Here is a 26,336-nt window from a genome sequence, read left to right as displayed (position 1 = left end):
TGTAACTTTTCCTAATACGTTTTTCTTTACATAGCTGGAAATGCATTTAGAAATCATGAAACTATGTTTTGATAGAAAAGAAAAACAAACAAACAACACAGGCAACAACAGATGTCTAGGGTAAAGTATAAACAGTGTACACAGAAATATTTACTGCATATTCAGCCTCTGCTTCCAGCTACTTGTATCTCCTGAGGACTTCTTAAATCATGGGTGATATTTTTGTGTTTAATAGCCTTTGCTAGCCTGTTTTTTCTCCCCACTTGCTTTTTTAAAATCAACCCTACTTTATAGCATCAACACAATCTTTAAGCTGAGGTACTCTCTGCTGCATTACACATTATATAAGTAAGTATCTACTTTTGTTTGTCCTGATCCAATCTGGCATCTTTTGCTCCTACTTAGTACTCCACTTCTCCAGTTCTTGTACTTTGGAAGATAATAAGTCATCCTTCCCTATCCACTCACGACTGCATAGATCTATGTTGTGTTCTTTTACCATCATACTCTTCCCAGGCAGAAAAAGAAAAACACTGAGTCTTTCTACTTAATTTTTCTTCACTGGTGGTTTCACATCCTTAAACCACTCTCAATGCTTTTCTCTGAACCTTTCTTTGTCTACTGTACCCTTTTTGAGATGCGGATACCAACACTATGAGGAATATTCAAGATATATACATGCCATGAATTTCTACAGATGAGGCATGATGCTTCCTTTTCATTCTTTACTCGTTTCCTAATAAGCCTTAACATTGGATTTGCTGTTTTCCTTGCTGTGGAAAACTGCATTCATCTTTACGTACTAGATAATTCCGTCTTTCACTCACAACTGGTAAGAACTGGTTCAGAGACAATTATTATCTACAAAAATTCTCTTTCCTACTTCTCATTCACTTAGATTACTTGGCATTTATCTACACTGAATTTCACATAACCCAAAACATGAGCATCTGCAATTTTCTCTAAATAGCTAGCCATCACACTAAGCCAAGTAGAGTCTGCAACATCTTTGTCACCCCCCTAACAAACCCTTTTCCTTATATCTGTGCACCAACCTTAACACAGAACCTTGTGGAATTCAATGGGTTACTCCTTCTATTACCAAAATGAACCAGTTTTAATCTCTCTTTCCATCTCTCACTAGTTGTTCCTTATACAAGTATTCTTTTTATCCAGAGGCAACTTTGCCTCTCCAACAGCCTTTGGTAATAGACTCTACAGAGAGAACAATGAAATTAATGCCGGTCTTCACTACCATTTCTACAAATTTGGGTTCTATGGTCACAAAGCTCACAGATGTAAAGTTCCTCAAATACCTCCAACTGCCTTTTTAAAAAGCTGCTATCACATTAGCTACCTTCTTTACTGGTAGCAGAAAGACGATACTAACCAACTACAGTCATTAGCTCCTTTATCCCCGAGTTCCTCTTACAACACAGGGATGAATGCCATTTGATCCTGCTGCCTCGTTCACTGTTTACTTAATGTACTGCAATTTCTTCCACTGATTTTTCACTTTGAGTCATATACTCTATCACGTTCCATCTTAAGAAACATTCTGGCATGACAAACTCTGTAACTGTTGTCAAAGCGAGTGCAAGCAATTCCATTTTTCAACTATGACCATATATTCTCCAAAGCTACCTTTTACAACTTGGTTGTCTACTGACCCTACAGATACTTTACAAACCTTTCTGCTGAGTTTGAAGACAAACTTAACAATAGTTTTTATGACTGTTATTCATCAAAGGAGTTATTAATCAATTTTTTTGTCTACCTCATTATAATCACAGGTTTAATCTACTAGCTTTTATATTATATCTATTTTCCTCATTCAGACAAAAGTTCAGATTGAAGATGGATGATGTTTTATTTCAGACATCTCTTCTTACCCTTCCATGCCACCATTTGGGGGGCCTTTTGAAGTCTGTTTAAATAAGCATCACGCATTTGCTGCAAGCCTCCAAGATGGTGTCTTTAAAAAACTGCCAAGCCGTCCACAGGTACTTTACACTCCATCTGCATCTTTTAGTTCCTTTTCAAAAAGTTTATTAGGATTTTTTGTAGTCCTTTTTTTAAATTAAGCATTTCTGTATTGGATGGTTTGCCTACCACTACAGACCAACTCAGTTGCCCATGGAAAAACAGTCTTAGTATCCCAGCTCTACTCACTCAGCTCTGAATCAATTTTTACTCTCTCCAGCATTCCTGGTCCTACCAAAATGCAAATCTAGAAGTTTACCATCATGTTAGCCAGACTGTTCACTTAACAGAGTTACTTGTTCTGAATGGTCACTTGGGATCCAATTCTATACAGGACTGGGTTTTTTTAAACAGGGATAAGAAGTCATCTGTCACACAGGCAAAGTTTCTAACTATTTTGTAGTAAGACTTGAATTTGGAAACTCTGTGTTGCAATTTTTACTATGTACTATCAAGGCTATTTTAATCAGCAAGACATTTTCAGAGCCAGAATGAAATATTTAAATAAGCAGGTATTGAGCCAACAGAAGCCCATTGCTATAGCTCTGTCCAAGAGCTATATAAGGCATCATGCTGGAGCAGATTTCACTAGCAATGACAAATCATTTTTTCTCCCACTACAAACTCCCTTTGGTGCTGTTATATCAAGGGTGCTAAGCAATTCTGGGCCTGAGAAACTAGACGGAATTTAAATGGACATCTTAAACACGTGTATTTAACATATTTCACCGCTTTTTTTTAAACAACTGTGATCGGTATCAGTTACAAGCAATTTTTAAAAAGCCAGTTAAAAAAAACTTGCTGAAAAAATAATTTGTATTTTAGTTTTTATTAGGACCTTTATGGCATTATCGACTACATCCTGAAGCTAGCCTTTTAAAAATCCCCATACGGTCTATTTGTGTAAAACCCAATTAACTAATTTTGGATTACAAAACAAGGTATGCTTATAGGGAGAATGGCAGAAAGTACATTAACACTTTTAAATTACTGTGTGTGGGCACTGTTTTGTAAACTCCTTAGCAGGAGTTACTATCATTCAACCATGTCGTTAAGCAATCCCTAGACGGAAGGAAATAAGTTCACAGTGAATCTCCAGGAAAAAAGAGCAAAGTTGTGCATTTGCAAAAAAAATCCTCTAAAATTAAGCCTGCCTAAAACACTGAAGTGAGGAGTGACATATACAGTACTTAGTAAAGTGTTGGTGTCCAACAGAAGATAACATCTTAGAAGACTTTTTTGCACGTCTTGTACCTAGTGCTCTAAGGCAAATCATTCCCTATGGATCTATATTACAGCTGACCAGAAAAACATACCGATTTCTTTTTATGGTTTTGGAAATGATGCTGTATTGAGTTTGCGTGGCAAGGTTTTGGCACTGGGTGGCTGCAGGGGTGGCTTCTGTGAGAAGATGCCAGGAGCTGCCTCCCACAGTGTGACAGAGCCAGTTCCAGCTGGCTCCCAGATGGACCCACCACTGGCCAAGGCCAAGACCATCAGCGATGGTGGTAGCACCTCTGGGACAATTCATTTATGAAGGGAGAAAACACTGCTGTGCAACAGCAATCAGTAGAGAGGAGACGGAATATGTGAGAGAAACAACTCTGCAGGCACCAAGGTCAGTGCAGAAGGAGGGGCAGGAGCTGCTCCAGACACTGGAGCAGAGATTCCCCTGCAGCCAGAGGTACAGACCATGGTGAGGCTGGCTGTCCCACTGCAGCCCATGGAGGTCCCTGGTGGAGCCGATACCCACCTGCAGCCCAGAAAGGTTTCCACACCAGAGCAGTCGGATGCCTGGAGGAGGCTGTGACCCCATGGGAAGCAGGATCAGCCCCTGGCAGGACCTGTAGCCGCTTGGAGAGCAGAGCCCAGGCTGGAGCAGGTTTACTGACAGGACCTGTGACCCCACAGGGGACCCACGCTAGAGCAGTTCATAAAGAACTGCAGCCCACGAGAAGAACCCCTGTTGGAGAAGTACATGGAGGACTGTTTCCTGTGGGACAGACCTCTTGCTGGAGCAGTGAAGAGTGTGAGGAGTTCTGCCCTGAGGAGGATGGAGAGGTAGAGACAACGTGTGACGAAGTGACCACAACCCCCATTCTCTGTCCTTCTGCACTGCCCAGGGGAGAAGGCAGAGAAATTGGGAGTGAAGTTGAGCTCATCAAAAAAAGGGAGAGGTGAAGGAAAGGTATTTTTACATTTGTTCTTACTTCTCATTACCCTACTTTGATTTGATTGGTAATAAATTAATTTCCCCAAGTCAAATCTGTTTTGCCCATGACAGGAATTGCCAAGTGATCTCCTGGTCCTTACAACCCAGGAGCCTTTCATCATATTTTCTCTCCCCTGTCCAGCTGAGGCAAGGGAATGACAGAGAGGCTTAGTGAACACCTGGCAACCAGTCAAGGTCAACCACCACAGATGTCAAATGCATTTACTGGCCACATGAAGACCAACTTTCCTAGAAAAGTAACACTTTCAGATGTATCACTGAACTGCCAGAACTCCCCACCACCCCTGGAATACAACTTTAAGATTTCTATTACAACACACAGAAGCTTTTACAAGTCTTTCATCTGCTGAGATCACATTTCTTTCTGCGTCTCCAAGAACCACCTTAAACGTGAAGCCTAAATCAAACAAAGGCTTGGTTCAGGACCAAGGAGTTCTAACAGGAGGACACAAAGTTTACATTCTTTTTCCTCAGTTACCCTAGTCTGGAAAAAAGAAATAATACAAGTCTCACCTTGCGAATGCTTAGGCCATCACAACTGCAACAAACTTATTAGATACTGCAGCATTCACACAAAAATGTGAATTAAATTAATTGCGCTCAGAATCATTGCCTTCATGCGGGCTCATATTTAAGTAAATTAAAAAGAATGCTTCTGAGCTTTCTAACTTGCTGCTCATTCAGAGTCATCATGTATATTGTTAAGAGCATACCAGCACTCATAAAAATCTGACACAGAAATATTTGTAAATTGTTTTACTTTCACTGCTGCTTCATTATTCTTTCAGACAGGCTTCTTCAGGCTTCTGTGCAAAACAGCTTCTCATCTTCCAGCTTTGATACCATCAGCTCTAGTATGTCAACTGTGTAACCACAGCAAGGTTGCATTTTTTCACATCCTGAAGCAGCCACTACATGAACAGGTTTACACACCCCCACTTTTCCTAAAAGCTGGAGCTTCTTGCTCCTGTTCTGAATCCTGTGTAGGTCAGCACAGCTGTTCCTTCACTGACAGCAAACCTTGGAAAGTAAACTAATTCAGGTAAAAATATCTTGAGCAGCAGGGGAGGGGGAAAGTTAATTTTCAGCCATATCATAGAACCATCGAATAAAAGAAGGTCCTGAGTTGGAAGAGACCAGTTTCCTCTTCTGTTCAACCACAGCACAGCTATGAGAGCACAGCAGAGGCAAGGGACATCCAGGAACCAAGACTGTTTTAGGCACTAAGGATACTAAAGGATACTAAGGATACTGAAGGATACTAAGGATACTCAGTTCAAGAAGGATAGGGAACTGCTGGAGAGAGTCCAGCGCAGGGCCACAAAGATGATTAAGGGAGTGGAGCATCTCCCTTATGAGGAAAGGCTGAGGGAGCTGGGTCTCTTTAGCTTGGAGGAGACTGAGGGGTGACCTCATTAACGTTTATAAATATATAAAGGGTGGGTGTCACGAGGATGGAGCCAGGCTCTTCTCGGTGACAACCATCAGTAAGACAAGGGGTAATGGGTTCAAGCTGAAACGCAAGAGGTTCCACTTAAATTTGAGAAGAAACTTCTTCTCAGTCCGGGTGACAGAACGCTGGAACAGGCTGCCCAGGGAGGTTGTGGAGTCGTCTTCTCTGGAGACATTCAAAACCCGCCTGGACGCCTTCCTGTGTAACCTCACCTAGGTGTTCCTGCTCTGGCAGGGGGATTGGACTAGATGATCTTTCGAGGTCCCTTCCAATCCCTAACTTCCTGTGATTCTGTAAAGAAATCTGCATGGAACCATTGCCTACACTACATTTATAGGTACAAATATAGAGATCTACTGCCTAAAAGATGTTTGAACTTTCTTATCCCTAAATTAGAAACAGATGCAAAAAATCTGTCAAAATCACTTCCAATAATAGGCAGTAATCATAAATTGATTGTGAGATATTATATGAAGCATAGAGTTCAGCTGTAAAGTTCTATGATACCAGTGTAACGGATACAAAGTATGGACATTATTTCAGACATGAAGGCAATCTAATTTCTTAAGTGGCTAATAAAAACTCCACTCTTTCAAGAATGTGATGTAAACAGAAAACCAATAATAAACACAGAGCATCCAGCCCTGGACAAAAGGTTTGTAAAGAAAAAGCATTTATAAGAGGTCTGTAGTTCAAAGATGGAAAATCATCTGTATATTCTGATAAACGACTTTTTCTTGTTTTCAGTACTTTCATACACATTGGGTTGCCTACCATGCAGAATATCATGTAGAATGATTGAACTCAAGAACACAGAACTGAGTATGTTTGATCATTTGCTGAACTGTGTTTAACATTTTTGCAGTATCAACAAGGAGTAACAGATGAGGATAAAAGAACGACAGACCTCTGAAGTATGTTAAACCTTTTCTTTGTGATGTCTTTGAAGGTTTATCTGGTAAGATAGTGGCGGTAACCACACAATGGACAACTAGTTTTTCTTGACTTTTTCTACTGATTCTCCCAACAGAGAGGAAGTGGTATAACTGAAGGATGCTACCCTTATGGTAGGATCAGAAAACAATGCAGAAACACTTTCAGGAGAGCTTCTTTACCTACACCAGCAGCAAAGGAATGCTAAGGAAAATGTGGGCATACTGCTCAATGAGACAGGAACCTAGTGACAAAGGACATGAAAAAAAATGGAAAAACTTGATCCTTTTTTTCCCCCCCTCTGCAGATTTCCCCGGTAAGCTCCGCCCTCTGAACTCCTATTTCCCCAGCTCTACCAGCAGAATCTGTGGGAATGTAACATAACCCATCATTGAGGAAGATATGATTAAGGAACGCTTATGCCCATTGTACATGTAGAAGTCCCTAGGATCAGACAGGATGCCTCTGGTGGTGTTGGGGAAGCTTGCCAATGTCACTGTTAGGCCACTCTACATTATTTTTGAAAGGTCATGGCATGACAGAGGTTCCCAATGACTGGAATATTTTCAGCATGGACAACAAGGATGATCTGGTGAACTACAGGCTAGTCTGCTTCACCTCAGCCCTTGATAAGGTTATGGATCAAATCTTCCAGGAATCCATTCCCAGCTACGTGGTGACAAGAAGGTGAATAGTCAGCAAGGATCTGCCAAGGGCAAATCATGCCCGACTAACCCAACTGCATTCTAAAGTGAGATGGCCAGCTGTGTAGGTAAGGGGAGAGCAATGTGGGTTGCAAGTCCTTTGATACAGTCTCCCACAGGGTCCTTATAGCCAGACTAGAGATATGAACAGAGTAAATGAATGAGAAGGTGAGGGGAAAACCAACTGGACCGCTGTGGTCAAAGGGTGATGACTATCAGTACAAATCCAGCTGCTGGAATCCCTCAGTGATCAGTACCGGAGCTAATACTGCTTAATGTCTTTGTTAATAATCTGGGTGCTGGGACCAAGTGGACTCACAATGTTTGCAGCCAGTACCAAACTGGGGGAAGCAGTTGATACACTGGAAGCCAGTGCTACTATTCAGAGGGATCTGACAGGCTGGAGAAATGGGCTGACAAGAAGCTTACAAAGCTCAACAAAAGCAGATGCAAAGTCTTACATCTGGGACCAAATAATCCCATGCAGCAGGGCAGGCTGTGAGAAGACTGGGAAGTAGCTCTTCAACAGGATCTGGGGGTCCTAATGGACAACAAATTTAACATGGGTCAGCAGTGCCTCCCCATGGCAAGGAAAACCAACCATATGACATATTAGCAAAAGTGTAGTCAGCAGTCAAGAGAAGTGACTCCTGCCCCCCATACAGCACTTCCATATGAAACTCTAACCAGAGCACTGCATTCAGTTTGAGGCTCTTCAGTTGTTAGGGAATCGACACCAGCATAACAAAGACATTGACACACTAGAGCAAGTTCAGTGAAAGGCTGTCAAGACGGACAGGGGGAACGAGCATACAAGGAGAGACTAAAAAAGCTGGGTTTATTCAGCCATCAAAAGAGGGGCGAGGAGACCTTTTTGCTGTCTTCACCTACCTAATGGGAAGGCAGAGAGAAGATAAAGCCAAACTCCCCACAGAGACGTACAGCAAAGGGACACAAGGCACTGGACGCAAGCTGGAACAAAGACAATTCCAACTCATTGAAATAATTTATTTTCTACCACGAGGGTGCTCAAGAGTGGACCAGCTTGACCTGAGAGGTCATGGAGACTGAACAAAGCCCTGAGCAAGCTGCACTAACTGGCTTGGTTTGGACAGGAGGTTCCAACCCACATGATTCTAACCAGCAGCCAGGTAAAACCAGTGACTACTCAGAGGTACAAAGCATCACCTAAGGCAACTGCGCCATCATCAAACACTTCCAAAATGAAGTACCTCAGTCATTTTCCTTCTTTTCTCTCTAAGTCTGCCACCCGCTTAAAATTTCCACACAAGTAAAATAATTTAAATAACACCAAAACCAGGATACAACAAATGGGGGCAAAAGAAAGAAAAAAACAGGTAATTTTTTCATCTCTAGCATTACGAACCTATATAATTCTCTACTTACATAAGACCTTTATTACTAGACTGGAGAGATACTAAAAATTCAGAAAGTAAGATGAAGTTAGTACTTTTATAAGGAAAGATAAATATAGGAGAGATATCTTCCTATTTTATATGAAAAATTGGAGGATAAAAGGTTAGGATAGGCTAGGGACAATTTCTGAACTGCCAATTTACTCTCAAAATGTGAAAAAGTATACAAAGCTAACCAGCCATTTCAAGGAAGATGACACTTGAATTGGAATTCCAGAGTACGATTTCTGTGGCAGATCAGTATGTGATGTTAATCATATATAATCTCAAATTCTAAACACTGGAAGAATTTCATAGAATAAGCAAAATACAGCATGAAACCTTATAGTATATTATGCATCTGATTTGCACACTTCTTATTTTAGACTTACTTACGCGCTGTAGGATCCATTTGCATTAAAAAAGCTAACCTTGTGCAACTGAGAATATAGCAGCACTAAACAAACAGCGATCTATTTTTAGAAAGTGCTGAAGGCAGTTACATACAGAATAAGATTAATAACCTAGCCTAAGTACCTGGAAAATAGGCGAGCAACACTTTGAGAAGGTTTCCAGGTTTGCTGCAATAATTGGAACATCGGGTTGAAATAAAGCACTGTATCTACATACCAAAAGGAAGAGAAAAAAACCCAAGAAGTTGTATTATTTAATATTTCTGGATTTATCCTGCAAACTTTCAAGGACGGTGTCAGGTAGATATTATCTCCTCTATAAAAACATACAGAAATTAAAGTCCAGAAAGGTTCCATGCCTTCTACAAGAAAATAACTTGCAAATGTAGGACAGAAGAAGAAACTCTAAAATGTTGTTCAAAATTCACCTGAATTGGACAGCGTAAAAAGCACACAAAAAGAGAACACTCAAAACCAAGAAAACTTCAATAATTGGGTCAAAGGAAAAAGGCACATCTCAGCAAAATCTGAACAAGGAAAGGGTGAAATGAGGATGAAAGAGTTAGTTAAACTCTAAGCTGTGAGAAAAATTTACATGTGCCTTTCTGTAAAGGCCAAAGACCTGGTTTCTTTCCTTTCTTAGTGACACTGGCAAGCTTTCAGACCCATATGAGAGGGCAGTCAGCTGGATTCGATTGCTGATATGGCTGAAAAGGAATACAGACTAGTTCCACCTACACTTCCCTACCCGGATTAGTTTTCTGCCAATTTAGTTCCTTCAGCCAACTTGCCATGAAGCCAGAGAAGTGCCGGTGTTGACCCAATCAAAGCGGTGAGCGCCCTGTCTCTGGGAGGGGCAACAGGACCATCACTCCAAGCAGCCCAGGGCAGAGAGGTACTGACTGTGTTGTACATTGCTGGCAAAATTACTTGCATGGCCATACAGTATGGCCCCCCACAGGGCCCCCCTGCAAATACACATGCAGTAAAAAAATCAAGGAAATGATGTCTGTTTATGAAGTAAATAAACAGAATCAGAGAAACGCAACACAAATATAAGCAACAGCCTCCTGCTCGCATTAGATACACTATATATTATACTTCAAATCCCTTTGCAATTAGATATCATCAATGCAGTGAGGCATTGATGGAATGCAACTACATTACTGCACTAAAAACACAGAAATCTCTGTAATTACAAACTTCACTAGACGTAGCAAGTTTATGGAACATTGACAACTGCTAACTAAACCACAGTATGCTAAAATTCTCTAAGCAGGCTTTATTTTTAAAAAGCTAAAAAATAACTTTAGTATCCCTGGAAATATAAATATTTTCTCATTAATAACTTGTAAAGGCAGTGAAGATGAGGAAGTGCAATCGATCAACTAATTTTAAAAAAACAAGCTAACACATACCAGCTCACTAATTGCACCTAGTTATCAACTTAGTTTTCAAGAAATATCATTCAAAAGACAGCCTGAAGCAAAACATCCAACTTCTTAAGTGACCATCCTGCAACTGGAGATGAGTTTCAGTCATCTTCATCCAAACATGTGGTTACATGCTTATCTATCTATCTATCTTATCTATCTATCAGTTCTTTCTATCACAGAGCTCAGGGTACATCTTTCTTCCAAATAAGGAGCAGCGTCTTTTCCATGTAACAAAGGCTTTGCTATATGACAAACAACTTCTTTACTACATTAGTGACAGGCTTTTTTTTGGTTTTATGATATTCACCTGTTAAAGATTCAGCTGCAACATATTTGCCTTATGGCAGAACTAGTAATCTCTAGTTAAAGGTTTACTGTCCCACTGTGCCAGGTATACGCAACCATAATAACCTGAACCAGAGTAGGCCAGGAGTCCACTTTTGAAAGTTTATTCACAATCGTAAAGGATCCTTAAATTGCCTCTTGAGCAGTCATCCTTGGTAGAAATAAAGTTTCGATGGACTCTAGTAAGTGTTTCTAACAGAAGTGAGCCTCAGAAATTACAAAGACCATTGTAAATATGAAACCTAACATCTACTGCATAGTTCAAATTCTCATCTAATGGGCTCTTGAATAATCTTTCTGTTACACTGTTGTATTAGATTCTGTCATCAGCAGGATAGTCATATTTTGGTAAATGGGCCATAAAAATTGGACATGCCAAACAAATACAACACTGTATCCTACAAAATTAATAAAAATACATCAGTAGAATGAATTTTAGTACAAGTCAAACAACTGTATGGCACTGGATTAAAAAAATGGTCATGAAAATAACAAATATTTTTGCAACTGTTTCTTAAAGACATAAATATCTAAGATTACATGATATTAATCATGTTATATAGTATTATGTTTTGCCACACCAGCAAAATATTATTGGTATTTATCATTCCTAAAACATCACTGTGGGAAGTCTTATTAAAAAAACCCAAACAAACAAAGAGACTTTGCTATAGCTACAGCATAAATAGTCTGAAAACAAACAAAACCCCAAGAAGGCTTCTCACAGTTTCTGTATCATCACTGTTCTTTATTTGTAATAATTCAAGATTTAGTCAGAGAAAGACATCCCAAATTCAATATCCTTCACTCCAAATTATTCTTTCATAGGAATTACTGGGACATGCATTCAGAAATACTTCCTTGCCTCACGCAGCACTTGGAGCACTTGCCTGTTAACAAAACCATTTTAAAGGCCTGCCGACCAACCTGGAAAGAATAACCACAGCCTGTTAATTTATTCCCTCCAGTCTCCAGCCTTCACCATAAACTTGTTCTGTGCAGAAGTTAAGCTGTTATTTAAAATAATTGAATTTCCCTGGGCAGAATAAAGCTGCTGTTACACAAAAGTATTTATTTTAAAGTTTAAGCCATATATAACACCTTAACCTGATTTAACAGCTCACCAGAGAGAGACGAAAGGGGAACATCCTACTCCTCTCACATGCAGAGTCTGTCTGCTCTCCTCAATCCAAGCCATTGTCCTACCTCTCCCAATCACCCTTCAATGAGCAAATTCAACAGAAGTTTGGCAAAGAGCCAGTCTGGCAAAACAGTACACATCAAGTTCAATCTCTTTGGCAATAAACTGGTAAGTCTCAGGGGTGGTGGACAGCCACAAGACAAACTACAAGGCTGGAATGTGCAGGTGGCGAAGGCGTAAGAGCAGCAGACCTCCCCCTCTTTCCTACCTGCAGCAGTGAGCACTAAGAGCAGCACAGCTGCAACACAGAACTCGCTCTAATCAGTTAATAACGTTCTGTTGCTCCCTATGCCCAAACCGGTTAATAATTTTAAGCCTTGCAAAGAAAACCAATAAATAGCTGGCATGCAGCTTTACATCCAAAATGGAGTCACAGCACGATAAGATAAAAGCAGCAACGCCACAGTTTACTGCTTTAGGGAATTCACACGCCAAATTTATTATTCCCTTGTGTAAGACAATAACAGTGTACCTTAATCATTTTACTATTCTTTGGACAGTTTATTTTGAAAGAATTACTTTCAAATTTAATATCCATGCTACAAATGTCTAGCGTACATTAGCTACAAGATATAAGTACTTACGCATTTATTACAATCCTTTTAATAATCAACTATCCCCATATATCAGAACATATATATTAGAACATAATTCCTTCCACAGATTATTTAGAAAAAAAGTTATTCAAACAACAGCACTGCAAAAACACTATTTCTTTAACTTGTAGCAGACATTACGCCATAAATGAAAACAAAACAACTTCTCAAAAGTTATTTGCCCTTGTTAGCCACAGTGACCAAATAACCATTAGCCATTCTGTAATCTAATTTATACTAGACTGTAATTCAGAGACTGAATTCCATTTGGCACAATCCCCAGTTCTGTACAGGGAGACTACAGCGCACGAGAAAATTAAATAAGTTTTCAGTACTTTTACTTTTATGACATTGCATTGAAAGTACTCAAAAGACATCTCACAAATGTGTCTATGTACTAATGAACTACTAAGCTCTACTTATAACGTGACAGCAGTTCTCAAAAATGCTTCCAACTTAAACGTGTGTCACTGAATTAGGCAGTGATTTAATGCCTGAGACACAACATTTGGTTTTAACCCATTATTCAAGAACTGGTTATCTTCTCCACATTTCCTAAAAGAAATGAAATTTTGTGGCCTCAGCAGCAGAAAAGAATATTTTTTTATCTTACATTTGTGAAGGATTGGGGAAATAAGGATTGCCAGGTAATTTGTTTTGCATCAATACATCTGTCAACAGAGGCTGCGGAGCACCCACTATGGAAGTGCCATTTACTCCTGTGAATACGACTTTCATAAGCAACTGACTCAAGCAGCATGACACATCAACTTTGACTTTATTGCAGCTTAAGATCAGCTTCACCTGAAAATATTACGAATGCTAGGCTGCTAAATACAGTAATAGGAAGCTTAAGAACACATACTTTAAAAAATTAAATATGCAAGATAAAATTACCACCAGGTTTATTTCTATATATCGAATAATAATTGTAATATTTTTACCAGTGCTTTAATTTTCTTAATTTTAAGCAAGAAGTAATCACGTGGGGAGCATCAGACAGATTTCAACCTATGTAAGAATATCCCTACCTTAAAAACCTCCAAATTGAAACCAAATAGGTGCCAAAACATGGGCCCAAAGAAAGGAACTTTCCAAATCTGCTTTCCCCACCCCCAGCCCCAATGGAAGTACCTTTCAGAACAACCAAGAGAAGAGCCACATTTGCCCTTTTACCCCCCAAAATAATTTGTTTCCTGTATCTCTACAGCCTGCCCCACCACAACAGCTCTATTTTTATTTTATCTTCTTGTCTCAGCCTCCTGCAGTATCTTAAGCTACCCTGTACACTCCTCCACTCCTTTCTGGAGTGTGGACAGACACGGAGCCATTCCCTATCCTGGGTATCAAGTCCTCCAGCTGACCTGAGCCCCAGCTGCTCAGTCAGTGCACGTATGGACACCAGGCAGCAGCAAACCCATCTTGCTGAGCCAAGACTGAAACCTTCACTTCAGGAACACTAATTTTGACTTCTCTGTTTTATGGAAGTGGGCAAGTTCGACAAAATTTCTAGCTATTTACTTTTGAGATCCCTATAAATCTACAAATAAAAGGGTTTAATAACTGTTAGTGGGAAGGGAGTAGACAAAATTATGAGAGAGAACTCAAACCCTTTCATCTTCTTATAAAGCAATATTTAAAAGTGGCGAGTTTGGTGATTAGTCTCACATTATAGGACCCACTACAACACAAAACACCTGGACACTCCCCAGTTACGCCAATTAAGAGACACCGCTAAAACTCTATAGAAAAGGTAAAGTCTGATACTGCACTGAAATGCATGCATAGTCTTCGAGAAACAACAGTAATAAAAGCCAAAGTTGTTGTTGAAACCATTATAATAAATAATCCATTACATTTTATCCTTGTACATAAAACAAGCAGCACAAGACTAAAATAGCCAAATAGGCTCATCATAAAAGTATCTGTGGAAGCAAGACATTCGCAAAATGTTGGTTTATGCTTGCTATCAAGCCACATATTGACATTATTACTTCCATTATTCCTATTACTTTTGTATTTATACTTATATAAAGAAGAGTGTAAGGATCTCTTCAGGAACATTCTCGATTTTTTTTTTGGCCACTAAAAACCAGTAAAATTTCTGTACTTTTTCTGAGAAAACAGTAGTGCTTTACTACCAAACCCAAGAGCCAGAAAACAACAGATGAGGCATCCCATAGAAGATAGTTACTCTTACACCTGAAGCTTCTATGTCCCACTTTGTGCAAACTTATTCTAGCAGCAGCTACTTAGGAAAAACTACCAAATAATAAATGCCTCCATAATGATAACCAGAAAATTGCACACAGATGCTTTCCAATCTACAAAGCCGAATAAAAGCCTCGATCTTACATGTCAAAATTAAAAAGAAGGTGATGATGTGTAAGAGGACTTGGACACAAGCTATTATTATAAAATGCGCTACCAAGCATATTACAACATATGTTATAGAGCATTAATAAATAAATGAAATTTTTAGTATCATTCTACATGCTTTAAGAAGCAGCCTGTCTTTATATTTCATGCTACCCATCACCCAAGTTAGATCGGCACATACAAATAACAAAGCAGAAGATAGTTTCAATTTGACTTTGCTGAGAAATAGTTCTCAACAAGTGGGTTGTATTCCTAGAAACTAATCTGTCATTGAAGTCAATGAGAAAGTTTCTTATTCTTAAACTCACTAGAAAGGACAGCTGAACAAAGGTTGAGAAGACGGATATGCAGTGCTGGAAAGAAATTCTGAATGGGTTGGAGAACTGGGAGACAGGCACAAGCGAGCCATGGAAAAGTCAAGAATTTCCCACTTTCAGACAGAAAACTACTCTCAAGAAAAACAGAAGGAACAGAACATGTCTGGGTATTGCTGAGATTGATACAAACCAGAGAAGAATTCAGCAGCATAAAGCAGGAATTTGGATTATGATAAAGGTACACAAGAAGGTGAATGATACCTGAAAGATCCCTTCCCCTCATTTTCAAACTAACACGTCATTCCAGTAGGTCATAAACAAAGCATCAGAGACTGCTTCAGAGACAATTAAAACAAGTAATAATTAAATTTCACTGTTAAAAGAAAAATTAAGTCATAGCAGGTAGAAAACTTGTAAGTGTTCTACCTGAATATAAACTCCACTCTGACCTAATTTGTCTTACCCCATCAGAGACATCTCAATATGACTAAGAAGAAAACAAAAAAGGCAGAAAAGGCTGACCACCTCTTCAAATGGTAGCTCTATGTCTACATACTAATATACAAAAGATGTGTGTTTCTGTAGCACTCCAGAATCTCAGCTACCTTTAATAAAATACACAAGTCTACAACTCTTTCTTTGGTGAAGGCAATTCTTCACATGCAAACTGAATGAAAAACAGAGTCCTCTGGCAGACAACAGTGAAGTTTCTTCTGCTCTTGCTAATCTGTAGTCCACATTTCTCTACTGCTATTAGGAAACCTGTTCCCAAGAAAATGGAATGAAAATTGAGCAAATTCTCATCATGATTGCCCTGAAATCTCTCAGCAGCTCTGAAGGTAGGGACTGGCAACGTTCTTTAGAAAGGAGGTCCTCAAAAATTAACTTCAGTATTGGTTACCAGTATAACTACTGTAACCACCAGGAGACTGAAAAATACAACAGGAAGGAATAAAATGTTTCTTCTTTCTTCTGGAAAATACCTGCATTTAGGAATACTTCGAAGTATCCCTGTTATTTACTGCACAAACACAGTGAAACTTTACATTTAAGGCTGGAAAAGAGAAATCACAATTTCCTTGCAACTCAGTAATATCCAAGGAGGTAGATATAACACGAGTTCCCAAAATTTTTTCTCCAGGAGTAATGATCAACAGTACTCTCTATTCCTACACATTGATCATCCCCCAATTCTAAATCCAAACAGATTTGCCTGTCATTGCTTTGTATTTTAGGTGTGACTATCAATTAAAAAACACGGGAATTCCTGCAGATGGAAATATACTAAAATTTAGGCCTCCAAATCAGGAAAGAATTCCCATGTAACAGGACTACTTTGTAAGTGTTAATTTTCTGCATATTCTGCCCATAACTTTGAAACCTTACCTAGGAAAGTAAATTCAAAAAATGAGGTAAAGGTTTTACTAATTCCACATGCAAACTAGCTTAAATAACAAAAATAAGGTACTTGCAACACTTCTGAATTCTAACAGTCCTGACATTTCAAGAAAAGTAATCACACAGGTCATGTATATCAATGTATATGATGTGTATCAACTATTAGCACTGCTCCAGAATGATAATAAATGATGCTTTAAAAAGAGTCAAACATTAGAGTTCTAGGGATCTTTTTCACATTTTCCATAAAATAGTCTATGCGACACAGCATAAAAAATGATGACACATTAGATACGCAAAACTGGACAAAAACCATGTACTAGTATGAATCACTGTGTTCAAGAACAGCATTACCAGAAAGGCAACAGATAAATCACTCAAGGAACATGCTTCCAGAATGACCATTTTGTTTTTATTGGAGACTAGAATAATAAAAATATTAAAAGGAAGCACTTTAATAGCACAATGACAGTCATATTTCTTTATAGTAACATGTGTTACACTAAATGAGAGAAAAGCAGTATCTTATTGGACATGTGGAATCAAAACCAAAATTCTTAACAACTATCATACTTAAAAGCAATTAATTTCATGTAACTGTATATTGATCTTAAATCTGACTGATAGTTAACGTAATCATGACAGCACGACAAGTTTCTGTGTACATATATATACACACACATACAGGTACATATTTAAACAGCACAGTTTCCATTACACCGAGTTCAATTAGTAATACACCTAACATACATCTGGCACTAATTCATTGTTTTGTGCATTAATGGCAGGGATGGACAGAGAAGTCCTCTCCTTCCTCTCTACCAGCCTTTAATATAACACTGCCAAAAACATGAAGTAAACAGTTTCTAGCTGTTGCTTACGCAGACTCCAACAGAATCCATGAAATATACACGACTCAGCCTAGTTATAACTCCGGGTTCATGTATTAAGCATCATCTTGCAACAGAAGTTGCCATATTTCCTACTCTATACACTGTTATTCCTGGTTTTGTCCACCTAACAGTTATTTCAAAAGTGTGGCACCCTCGTGCTTGTCTAGTTTTTGGATAATGGTGGTTCTAACATCATTAGGTTGATCTAACGTGCTGCTGCATGTTTCCACATTACAGATTCCCAAAAGCCCCATATATATATATATATATACACACATACAAACTATGCCTTTACTTTTTCCCATAAAAATCAACATCCCTAAGAAGAACAACTCAAATAACGTCTGAAAGCCTTCTTTTTCCTTTGCTTCAAATAAATACAAAGTTTATCAGCTCTTATTAGATCTGCTATAGTACTATCATTCCATTTGAACTTGGGCCACCCTCAGAAATTTTTTGTCACCATCATCCACATTAGGTTTTCCTCACACGTGTGTGCACTCTTGCACACTCTTAGGGTTTCTATCACATCATCAGTCCTAAAATTAACACATTCCCAAATAACTGAGAAACATAAAACCAGCTGATAACTTGGTTCACCAATCAGGGAACACTGAAGCTTTGAATGGGGATGCTATCTAGTGTCACGTTGGTCCTGCTCTTGGAAAAAGATCTCAGAAGTAAAAAATGTGTGAGTGTTGCACATGAAACCTGTCTTTTCTTAGCCACCTGTCCAAATAGCAAGCAGCCAAGGTGCACACAGAAGACAGTGACTAGTCATCAGCCTAGTTGTCTGCACAAACCTCACTACGCTCTGTGGAGAGAGCTCGGGAAAAAATGGAGTGTCTGCATTTCACCACCAAACATTTTACAGGTAGAAGGGAGGTAACATGGCAGAGGTTATTTATCAGAAAGAGTTTCTGAATATCAGATTAATTTTTCAAAACAACAAGCAGTATTTTGTTCATACAGCACTTCTATTCCAGAACCTCTAGTAATATAAAACAAAACCCAACATACAGTAACAAGAGAAAATCTGCAAGATACATGTTCTGCATAACACAGGTACTACGAAAATCTTCAATGCTAAACTTATCCCTGACTTGAAAAACTCTACTTATGAGGAGTAATTTATTTCATTAACATATATTTTTCTTCATTATTGTCACAGTAATTTAGCAGAATTTAACAGACTATTGACCTATGTCGTCAGTATATGTGCTTAAAGTAATTTTGCAAGACTATAATAGCAGGTTGGTGGGGTCTTTTTATATATTTTTTTTAAATTTGTGAAATTGTAAAGGCTCAACAGTTAAATATATTCGAATTTCAGGAGACTTCTTCCATTACAATCAAGGGCTTTACGGTGATAAAAAGCCCCCACCAAACTCGCACATCAAAAACATTACTCAAGGCTTTATAAAGCCTAAAGGTTTCTTTCAGTTTCAGCTGATAGATTCATCACCATCTTCGTATCATAAATGTAAGAGTGATCCCCCTTACAAAATTAACCTCACTCCCAGACCTTTAAAGTAGCATTTTAGAAGCATGCGACACTCATTTTACGGTTGGGGGAAAAGGTCGGGGCTAGGCCGGGGCCTGGGAGCAGAGGAAGGCAGGGCAATGCAGCGGGAGGCGGCAGAGCCATCCGCGCTTCCCCTCCTCACCTAGCGCTAACCTTGCCCGGCCGCCCACCTCACAGCAGATGCCTCCCGCTGCAAAACCGGCCCTGCCGCACCGAGCCCGGGCTGCTCTCACCGCTCTGCCTCTACAAAGAAAACACTGCACTTCCAAAGCCTCCGAAAATTAAAAGAAAGAAAAAGAAATCGAATCGCCCTCACTAACCTCTCCCTCAAAAGCAGGTCTCTTCACACCAAATCAAACCACCCCTTACGGCACCCACCCTTCCCCCACCACGAAGCCACCTCTCATTGTCGTCGTCCCCCAAAGGGGACCCATTCTTCTTCCCCCCCCCGCCAGATGCACACACACGCCCGCCTCCCCCATTCCCCAGTCTCTCCCGTGCCCCTTCCTGGTTGCCAGAAGGGAAACACAGCCCATGGGCCGCATTCTCCCCTCTCAGCCGTGCACGCACCTTCCAGAAACAAGCTGTCTCTGCAGCCGCCGCCACCGCCGCCACCGGCCATCTTCCTGCTGCCGAGCCTGGCTCCCTCACTCCATCGCCCAGAGAGGCGGCGGGGCCTGGCCCTTCCCCCGGCCTGCGCGCTCCGCCGCCCACCCCCACTGCGGAAGGCTGGGTGACCCGCAGCGGCGGCGGCGCCGCCGAGGCCCGGCCCTCTCCCGCTCGCTAGTCCGCGCGCACGGCGGGCCCGGCCGCGCTGCCTTCCGGCCCCGTGCAAGAGGAAGCGGCGGCAGCGCGCCCGCTCCTCCCTCACCGCGTCCGCCACCAGCTGCCCCCCGAGCAGTGGCCAGCCGGGCCTGGCCTGGCAGCCGCCGACGGCGCCCGGCGGGGTAGACGGGCCCGGCTGGGGCTCCGCCTGAGGCTCCTCCGAGCACACGGGGAGGACGCGGAAACGGTGCGCGCCGCGCGGCCGCCCCTCTCCTCCATGAACGGTGCGGCGGGGCCTCAGCAGCGCTCCCCTGCCGAGACCCCCGGCTCGCCCGCCACCCGCAGCGGGGGCCGCCGGCTTCCCCGGCCCCTAGACGATAAAATGGCCGCAGCAGCGCTGCGCCCGGTAGTGTCTCGGGCTCTGCCGCTCCCCCCTTGCTCAGCTCGGAGACAGCAGCTTCGGGGAGGCGAGGAAGTGGCTCGGCGTGCGTCAAATGAATGAACTTTGAGGAGAGCTGGAGTCCATGGCGCAGGGCTGCGGCCCGCCGGCCTTCAGCTCCTCACTCTCGGACAAAAGGCCACCAAGGCTTTGCGAATTCTTACCAATCATAAACTCCTCTGCGGCCCTGTCACGGCATATTTAAAACCAAAACTTGGATTCTGCAAAACATACAGCGTTGCACAGCCAACTATACAGAAATTGCAAGTCATGACCTCAGGTGTATTTGACTTTTAAAATTAAATCCTTGTTTAGCATGTAAGGTTTTAGATTTTAAAAAGCTTTCTTGTGAAGCACGAGTACCTAAGTACCAAAACCATGCATCCATTAAAAACTGGAATGTAAACAGTTGAGAGTTAGGGAAAGCCAGATGCTCTTTTCTTGGACAGGTTCCTTCATCTAGAATTCTACTGACCCCACTTACACTGCAGAATCGTGGAATTTTTATGTCTAATTTGAAGTACCTTGTTTCTGAAATGACAAATCCCTGAAAAATGAGCTTCCAAAAATGCTTGAGCCTCAGTGTTTTGAGGCTAAAGTCCTAAATTAGGTAAGTTTGAAGACCTAGTGCATATGAAAATTAAAAGCTAAAGACAGGAAAAGTCTTAGTTTTCCTTTAAGTCTTCTAAATTTGTTCTTTTCATTCCTGAATTTTCTGCATCAATACTAACAATATTCATAAGCTAGTGTGTTTTAAAATACTTTTAGTGAGTGTGCTTAGTTTTTCCACAAATAGTAGGTAAAAAGAAGCAAAGAATAGCTCAGAGCTGGCCTGGAACAAGACACAAGAGACATCAGACTGCTCCTTGAATGCTGTGTCACACCACTAGAGCTACCAAGCAACTAGAATTCCAAAAGCTGGAACAGTGTTGGCAAACCTACATATCTCAATCTTAAAAATCTCCTTAGAAATCTCTAAAAAAGACTTTGCCAAAAGAGGGATCATAAAAAGTCATTTCATTAGTAATAAAATTAACAGGAAACAATTAGGAAAAATCAGTGCAAGCTACTTATCCAGAAACCAGAAGACCATATATTTAACAGAAATCTAATATTAAAAAAAAAAAGATGAGAAAAAGAAGAAACATGTAAATTTAGAATCTAATTTTTAAAGAACATCCTATTGTATCTAAGAAGGGCATTGTCTAGACAGAGGGTTTACTGTGCAGGTTACAGCATCAATCCACAGAAACAAGTTCCTAGTCACAGTTGAGACCAGACTGGTTCAAGTCTACTTAATTCTTCACAAGTTTTTAAAAACTAAGGGTTACGAGTTACAATTATGAGTTATTTGAAAAAGTGTTTGATACACAGTAGTGTGCTTTTGTTGATCAAGTCAAGGCATGAAATACAGCTTCATAGTCTGATTTTTCGTGAACTGAGGCAAGTAGATTAGAATACCTTTTAAAGTAGAAATAACAGGAAGAAGTTGTCAATATTCATCTGGATGCATGGTTGATTTTAGACTTTTTGATTCATAATTTAACATCTACTTTTTTTATGGAGAAGAGCTGCCCCAAAATCACATCTCACTGCAGTGTTCTTTTTCCCTTTATTTTAAAGCTCTTGAATAATATGTAGTCAAATCTCTTGTTTGTTTTTCATGAAGCTTTTATTAGTAGTCCATTCTCAGCCTTAGAGTCTTGGGTTGTGTTTTGTTTTGTTTTTGAGAAGAATTTGTGAGGGAATGCAATAGTGATGACACTCAAGTCTTACAAGATCTTTTCAGCATCATCTTAACTTTGCTTAGAACCAGAGGACTGAGCGATCAGTGAGAAAGGGAAAATTACCATTCCCCTTCCTGCTCAGGGAAATCATAGAGAATTTACTGAGTTTCCTTGTCAGCCAAGTGTTAATTATATTCACAGAGTAAGAGTCCAGGGATAAGATGCATCTGATTGTTACTTCCTGGCCGTCAACAATCACTAGAAGTTGCCTAGTACCAGTATGGGTAGTTGACAATCACAGGAGACTGTCTAAGGTCCTGAATTAACAGACGTTTGCATGTGCACAGCTCTGTTGGCACAGCTCTGTGTAGAACTGAAAAGCTGATTACTTGATTAGGCAATGATGAAGATTTTTTGTTTCACCTTGGGAATCCGATTTTCCTTTTCACGATGAAAAAACTGTTATTAGCGAATGTGGCTTGATGATTCAGTACTGAAATGGTGGAAAAAAATAAGTCTTTTTTACTTTGTCTTTCTGATTCCTTCTAATTACTTCATTTCCTCTATGTTTTGTAAGGTTAGCCAACAAAATGGAGGTGGCTACTCCATAGGAACACTATTTCCTTACTTATGGAATAAAATGGAATTGGGATTGCAGTTTTGCAGCTTCTGTAGTTGTGATAGTGTACATTACTTAAATTTTCTTTACTGTTACAGGAATTACGTATAGAAGTTTAAGGGAATTTATCGGCACCTTGAATAATTTTTTTGTTATTTACAGCCCATGAACCCACGCAACAGACTACAAATCAATGCTTTAATGGTTATGGGTTGAATTATTTTTCACTGTTTTCCACTGTTGTGCTCAGAACTGTTCCTTGAATGTATTGATGACGGACAATCTGTGCCCTTTGTTAAAAAAAAGAATAAAGTTCTGTTGCTGTCCTCCTGACCTGGTTCGTGTTTTTTCTCTGTGCATTTTTTAAGCAAAATCAGATTTATTTCTTGTGCTTGCTATGTCTTGTTCTTGCTATTAAGGCTAGTGTTTTAATTTTAGGGGAGTTTTGCCTGATATTATTGCAGGGTAGCTGACATACTGTAGTTACCTCTTCAGGAACATTCCCTAATGGAAAAGTACCATTCGTCTAGGGGCTGGGATTTATAACAGTACATCGGGATGTGAAAAAAATTTTGTTACATCTTGGTATGAAAGATAGCTTGTCGAGTAAGTAGTAAATAACTACGGACTGCTTAAGATCACTGGCACTTTGACTAGAATGTTTTCTTAATTCTTCCTTGAAGGAGACCTGTTTTTAAATCTGATCAGCCTGTTTCAAAACACACTATTGTGTTGCTAGAGAGTAACCATAATAAACAAATACCTGTTAGGTTTCCTACTACTGTCATAAACATTTTGAAAATAGAAATTCCGTTATTCACTGCTGTGGCTGTTGCTGAAATATCTGCTGCACTGTCTTAGCCATTACTACATTATAGTAATTCAAAAAGAAACAGTTTAGCTTTAGATCTGCAAGTTCTCTTGTTAGACAGTGGGATCAAGCAACTGTGTTGGGCTAAAAAACTTGTGACTTATTAAGTATCAAAGTGAGATTTATAGATCTAAAAGTGATTGAGAGATGCGTCAGCATCGTTAGCCACATCACAGCATTAGTTATTACTTTTGGAAAGAAACATTTCTTTTTTTCAGGGAGTGGGCTACACCTAGAAGGCTATTTTTTCTAGAAGAAAAAAGTAACAGAATTTGGTGCACAGCCCAGAACCAGTATATCAGTGATCTCTTCTAAACAGAATTATAATTATGGTTGTCAGAAAAAGTGGAACTTTATAAAAGAGAATAATTTAAAATGTATGCATGGAATCAAAGAAGAAATGACCAATTATAAATCAAGTATAAAATATTCCATCTGAAAAATTTGGGATAATCTTCTATATTTTTCATTATTCCTTAATAATGTACATTGGGTAATTATGACACATTTTGAAGCAAAGATTGATCTTTAACTAAATAAAACAAAAGTGCTGATGGTAGTTTTGTGTTAAAAGAGGAGCACATAAAAGGCTCAAGAGAATGCACGAGATCTGAGTACTTAGAATATACTTCCCAGTGCGTATCAAAATGTCTGTATGAAAGATATTTCAATATACTTTTATCATATTTGCTGGAAGTTTCCTGAAGCAACTCTGTGTTAATTTGAAATAAGCCTTTCCTTTTATCTAATATTTTTATGCTGATACTCTAATGGAAATATGTTTTTGCATGTAGACTGATTAAATCCATTTATTGATTGCAATCCAAGCTTTATGATGAGTCAACAGTGTAAATTTGCTGTTTGTCTTTCAGTGTGACTCTTTCATCATTTTACTAATAAGAACAGAAGTTCTAACCGATTTAAAGGAGGAAAATTAGAAAGAGTTGCATTTGTCAACATTAAAAGTATGGCATAATAATAATAATCTTTCCTCTAATAACAAAAATAATATAATGAATTCATCTACAGCACAAAATATTTAAATCAGGGACTATGTAATCAGAAAAATAAAATAATAGAAATTTTTGCCACAATAAAAATAAAAGCACATTGAGACTCAGATTGTTATTTAAGGCATGTCAGGCATCCAAAACCGTCCAGCATACAAAACGTACTATGCATATATGCACAGGGTCAGACCCTGTATCCCATCTCTTCCTTTTCAAATCAATGGGAAATATGCCCAAGTCAACTTGTAAACTATTTTTAAGCACATTTAATAGATATTGAAACTTCTTTTTGTATGAAGTCATACAGAAATCACTCTCGCAATCACACATGGAAATAAATACGTATTCTTAATTGGCAGCTAAGAAAGCAGAACTTGCAAGTGGTCTCTCTTTACAATGGTCTCACACCTATCAGAAAAGGAAACCCTGTTTTGTAGCTGAAACCCTTGCGAGAGACGTTGTCAGTAATCATTAGCCTCAAGAACTTTTTGTTAGTAGAGAAGTGTAATTTAAACAAATGCATATAATAAAGAGAAAATACCTAACCGAAATTGTTTCAGCGGGGTCACATGTCTTAGAGGAGAATCTCCTTTCCTCTGCCTGTTTCATTAGATGTCTATTTGTCTAAAACTTTAAGAATACTTAGGTTTCAGAGCAATCTTTTAGCAAAAGTTATTATGTGTTTTTTTGTAGGAAGCTTCTGTGGATATCTGAATCATGTTTGTAAAAATAAACTACACAAGGGCACATAAACCAGCAAATATTAAGCTGTACACATACCAGAAGAAATGCATACTAAACCAAAGAAAAAGGTCAGGTTTATGTACAAGGGATTGTATTATAATCATAATGAAAGCACGGGCAAAAAATCACTACATCCTACCTACAGTCAGTGTGCATGACTTACTCCGCTACTGCTCATGCTGCTGGCTAAGACACTGAGTTTGTTTCTTACAAATTCCCTTTCTAATAAAAATTTCTGAAACCTCTTTCTTAATGTACAAAGGAGATTAGAGATCTGGACTATGATAATGGATGTGCTTCTGAGTACTTTAGTGGTTAAGTACAGTAGTGTACCTGGTCTCATCTGTGAAGTGGAACCAGAAAAAGCATATGTAGGAATAGCAGTACTGCAAAGAATAGAAGCCACACAATACAGGATTTGAAAACTGTGAAGAGATCACTTCATTTGTCTTTCTACATAGACATAAGTGGTAAAGACTTAAAATGTCACTGGCCTTAAAAATCTCATCTTAAGATTGATCTTCAGTCTCCAGAGATAGTGTATTAGAAATATGGGGTTTTTTTCCATATTAACCTAAACAATCTTCTCTACAAAAAAGTTTCTTCTTCTGCCTCTAAGTTCACTGTGCTCTTTTGAGTAACTTTTCTTTACTGGGAGATTGCGGTTGTGTTTTCCAGTCTTTTCTACCGTTCCCTCAGTCTTCATTAATTATTTTGAATCTTTCTGGAGTCTCTTTAAATTGTCTGTATTTTAAAGTGAGGCATTCAAAACAGGATGCAGTACCAATGTATCACAGAATCACAGAATGTCAGGGATTGGAAGGGACCTCGAAAGATCATCTAGTCCAATCCCCCTGCCAGAGCAGGAACACCTAGGTGAGGTTACACAGGAAGGCGTCCAGGCGGGTTTTGAATGTCTCCAGAGAAGGAGAATCCA

The 26,336-nt window shown here is 39.5% G+C and overlaps 1 protein-coding gene across 2 annotated transcripts in view; it reads right to left on the bottom strand.

The window, feature by feature from the left end:
• SENP6 (SUMO specific peptidase 6) overlaps positions 1-20,395 on the bottom strand; it is a 79,125-nt gene extending 58,730 nt beyond the window's left edge. For both annotated transcript variants that reach the window (XM_065631800.1, XM_065631801.1), the window contains exon 1: positions 19,795-20,395. In XM_065631800.1, the coding sequence (XP_065487872.1) occupies positions 19,795-19,846 (52 nt within the window). In that variant the 5' untranslated portion in view covers positions 19,847-20,395. The remainder of the gene's footprint in view (positions 1-19,794) is intronic.
• Positions 20,396-26,336: the final 5,941 nt, after the last annotated feature.

This window comes from Caloenas nicobarica, chromosome 3 (genome assembly GCF_036013445.1).
Source record: "Caloenas nicobarica isolate bCalNic1 chromosome 3, bCalNic1.hap1, whole genome shotgun sequence".
Lineage (NCBI taxonomy): Eukaryota > Metazoa > Chordata > Aves > Columbiformes > Columbidae > Caloenas > Caloenas nicobarica.
The sequence above is the reverse complement of the archived record's forward strand: the minus strand, read 5'-3'. Positions and strand labels throughout refer to the sequence as shown.